This window comes from Hyaena hyaena, unplaced genomic scaffold (assembly GCF_003009895.1).
Source record: "Hyaena hyaena isolate Hyena2069 unplaced genomic scaffold, ASM300989v1 scaffold_1931, whole genome shotgun sequence".
Taxonomy (NCBI): domain Eukaryota; kingdom Metazoa; phylum Chordata; class Mammalia; order Carnivora; family Hyaenidae; genus Hyaena; species Hyaena hyaena.
This window is the reverse complement of record NW_024082546.1, coordinates 66,107-70,538: the sequence shown is the minus strand read 5'-3', so window position 1 is coordinate 70,538 and position 4,432 is coordinate 66,107. Positions and strand designations below refer to the sequence as shown.

The 4,432-nt window shown below is 39.9% G+C and overlaps 1 protein-coding gene across 1 annotated transcript; it reads left to right on the top strand.

The window, feature by feature from the left end:
- Nucleotides 1–1,467: 1,467 nt before the first annotated feature.
- Nucleotides 1,468–3,021, top strand: LOC120226938 (elongation factor 1-alpha 1-like). The gene has a single exon (XM_039225110.1). The coding sequence runs from the start codon at nucleotides 1,530–1,532 to the stop codon at nucleotides 2,916–2,918; it is 1,389 nt and encodes a 462-aa protein (XP_039081041.1). The 5' UTR covers nucleotides 1,468–1,529; the 3' UTR covers nucleotides 2,919–3,021.
- Nucleotides 3,022–4,432: the final 1,411 nt, after the last annotated feature.

The window sequence follows — 4,432 nt, the reverse complement described above, 5'->3', positions numbered from 1 at the left end:
TGAATTGGAGACACATGAAACCTAATTATGGCCACTGAACTGCCATTCCCTTTGGGTGACCCAAGACAAGTTCCTCAACTTCTGAGCTTCCATTTTCTTATCTAAGAAAAACAGTATCTCCCTGACCTATTACACCAGGTACTGGGAAATGAAGATACTTTATAAACTACAGAGATCCCTACAAATAGATATTTTTTTCATTCTTTTACTTATTTATTGAAACAAATAAAATTGTATTCTTAATGGCCTCAGACATTGAGACCAACTCTGTCTGATGTCTGGGATATTTAGGAGGAAAAAATCATTCACATAGAAGTTGGGGGCCTGCTTTTCTCTCTAAAGACTGAGAATGCAGTTTTTGATGAAATATGTTTATACGTACTTCTCTCTCAAAGTTTTATTTTGAGTTCTATCAGTAGAGAAAGGAAAAGTAAAACAAATCAGAATTCTTCTCACAGACCAGGGGACTTGAAAAAATTTTAAGTTGTTTCAAATTATTTGACAAAAAAGATTTTTCATTTTATATTTAGTGTGGGTAGAGAATTGACTAGCAGGGGACTAATTCAATCAAGCTGTTATATTTTATGAGTTCATTTGAATTTCCCAACTGAATTATAGCTTCTTAATTCAGGTTTTTCCATTTAAATGTTGGTGTTATAAAATACATTTCCATAGAAAAAATCTGGTCTCTTTACGGGGGCATTTGGTGGCCAGAAATAGAAAAATCAATCTTTTTTAAATTCAAAGAATCAGTAGTTTTTGGTCTTACAAAAATAGAAAGGGAGAAACTGGGGTTCAGGTATTATTAAGTGACTAGATGTAAAGGGTGAAACACTGGATTCAAAATTTTCAACTGGAGCATAGTTAAGTTTGAAAAGAAATCATTTTCTTCAAATTTAAGAAGGGTCTTATTTAAAATGGAGTACCAGTGATAATTTGTTTCTATTAAGAACCAAATATATATCCCAAAGTTTTGCCAGTGTCAAGAACATTTCAAGGTTTTCAATGAATACATGTCAAATGGGAAGTTTTCAAATGGACCTAAATTACACCATAAGGAGCTGAAGTTATATATGAAGAATAAGTGCAAGTGAAGTAACATAGCTACCACACAATGGAATGACTTACTCAGACATATTATGGTATTCAAGCACTTCACTGGGAAGTTAAATATAAGGCTGGAATCTTAACTCTTTCATGTGGTTTGCTTGCAGTTCTACCTAAAGACAAAACATTCTAGACAACCTACCAAGTCTATTCCTTACTGGGATTTCATAATATATCCAAAGTGGAGGTGAAATAGAGTAGGAAAAGTGAAGAAATTAGGCCAGAAGTATATTTTTTCTTCCCATAAATAATGCTGTGGTTTATGAACCTACCTCTGGTGCTGAGTTGGAAAGCTTTGGACAAATAGTAAACAGGCTGTGTTCAAAATTCAAAATTTAAGAATATCACCATGCTGCTTTTTCGCAACGGGTTTGCCGCCAGAACACAGGTGTCGTGAAAACCACCGCTAAACCTAATCCAAAATGGGAAAGGAAAAGACTCATATCAACATCGTCGTCATTGGACACGTAGATTCGGGCAAGTCTACCACTACTGGTCATCTGATCTACAAATGTGGTGGGATCGACAAAAGAACTATTGAAAAATTTGAGAAGGAGGCTGCTGAGATGGGAAAGGGCTCCTTCAAGTATGCCTGGGTCTTGGATAAACTGAAAGCCGAACGTGAACGTGGTATCACCATTGATATCTCCCTGTGGAAATTCGAGACCAGCAAGTACTATGTGACCATCATTGATGCCCCAGGACACAGAGACTTTATCAAAAATATGATTACAGGCACATCTCAGGCTGACTGTGCTGTCCTGATCGTTGCTGCTGGTGTTGGTGAATTTGAAGCAGTTTTCTCCAAGAATGGGCAGACCCGTGAGCATGCCCTTCTGGCTTATACACTGGGTGTAAAACAGCTTATTGTTGGTGTTAACAAAATGGATTCCACTGAGCCACCCTACAGCCAGAAGAGATACGAGGAAATCGTTAAGGAAGTCAGCACCTACATTAAGAAAATTGGCTACAACCCTGACACAGTAGCATTTGTGCCAATTTCTGGTTGGAATGGTGACAACGTGCTGGAGCCAAGTGCTAACATGCCTTGGTTCAAGCGATGGAAAGTCACCCGTAAAGATGGCAATGCCAGTGGAACCACACTGCTTGAAGCTCTGGATTGCATTCTGCCAGCAACTCGTCCAACTGACAAGCCCTTGCGTCTGCCTCTCCAGGATGTCTACAAAATTGGTGGTGTTGGTACGGTCCCTGTGGGTCGAGTGGAGACTGGTGTTCTCAAGCCTGGCATGGTGGTCACTTTTGCTCCAGTCAACGTTACAACTGAAGTAAAGTCTGTTGAAATGCACCATGAAGCTTTGAGTGAGGCTCTTCCTGGGGACAATGTGGGCTTCAATGTCAAGAACGTACCTGTCAAAGATGTTCGTCATGGCAATGTGGCTGGTGATAGCAAAAATGACCCACCAATGGAAGCAGCTGGTTTCACAGCTCAGGTGATTATCCTGAACCATCCAGGCCAAATCAGTGCCGGCTATGCACCTGTGCTGGACTGTCACACAGCTCACATCGCCTGCAAGTTTGCTGAGCTGAAGGAGAAGATTGACCGTTGTTCTGGAAAGAAGCTGGAAGATGGTCCCAAGTTCTTGAAATCTGGTGATGCTGCCATCGTTGATATGGTTCCTGGCAAGTCCATGTCTGTTGAAAGCTTCTCTGACTATCCTCCTCTGGGCCGCTTTGCTGTTCGTGACATGAGACAGACGGTTGCTGTGGGTGTCATCAAAGCAGTGGACAAGAAGGCAGCTGGAGCTGGCAAGGTCACCAAGTCTGCCCAGAAAGCTCAGAAGGCTAAATGAATATTATCCCCAATACCTGCCATCTTAATCAGTGGTGGAAGAACGGTCTCAGAACTGTTTGTGTCAATTGGCCATTTAAGTTTAATAGTAAAAGACTGGTTAATGATAACAATGCATCATAAAACCTTCAGAAGGAAAGGAGAATGTTTTGTGGACCATTTGTTTTTGTGTGTGGCAGTTTTAAGTTATTAGTTTTTAAAATCAGTACTTTTTAATGGAAACAACTTGACCAAAAATCTGTCACAGAATTTTGAGACCCATTAAAAGAAAAGTTTAATGAGAAAAAAAAAAAAAAAAAGAATATCACCATGCTTAGTACAAGCTCCCTTTTGCCTCACTGGGCAGGGAAAGGACTATAAATCATCTGTATTTACCTTCTCTATGATATCCCCCAGCTAGCTCTCAGATGCATTTATTGAGTGCCTCCTATATTCCTCAAAATAACCCTTCTGAATTCAGAAATATAGGTAATTTACCCTAGAACATCTAGGTAGTAATTGGCAGGATCTGGATTTATATCCAAATATGCCTGATTCAAGTTTCATTTTTAGCACCTCTTTGTTCACAAGGCTATCTCCATATGACAAAAAGTCAGAAGATAGTTTACACTCACTACCTCCTGTTCCTTCTGTGTAGCAGGAGAAACCTATATTCCCATGACTCCCCAGATCCAAAGGCCATGGAGACTGTGAGCTGGAAATCTGATCTCAATGACCAATATGGCAAAGGCCTGTACATTATGGGCAAGAAGAACCATAGAGGCTTCCTCCCCCCAGCAAAGTGTGGTTCCCAGCTACAATACAGGCCAAAGAAGAGGCCATCATGTCCTAACCTGATTGTTTTTCTCCCCCAGAAAGTTTGCCAACTTCCGGGCCTGATAGAGAACCTAAGTTTCCTTTGAGTCCATTAGTAGAATGGCCTTGCAACTGTATTCGCTGAATCTGATTGTATTTTCTACCTAATATCCCAACTCCATCCATATGCCCAGGGGTCTTGGCAATAGGAGTTTTCCTAAAGTCTAATAAATAATTACACGCAATATTTACTGCAATCTATTCCTATTACACCAACTCCCATTAAAATCAAAAGAAAAAAATGCTGATTCCTTTCCCAGAGCACTCGACCATATGCTATAAACTAACTCCTGTTTAGGCAAAATAGGCAAAAGGATGTGGGGATTTTTTTTTAAGACCCTGTCCCTCAACTCACATAAAGCCTTTCTGATGTAAAAACTCTTTGAAGATTTCATTACTACTTGTTAGCTATGAGTGCCTCTCCTGTTAGGTGTGGTTTGAGCCAAGGCTAATGATGCTGAATTACCAAAGAAAAATCCTTTTTAGTAGAGGATCATCTTTCCAATTGCAATTGGAAAACTAACATTTGAACATTTGCCTTTGAGATTTTCCTGCCTGGTTTCACAGAGTGAAACTCTACATTTACTCCTAGATCAGCATCTGTCTCCAAAATCATTTCTATTCAATTCAAAACATATTGCCATGCTCCTCCTTTTGTCC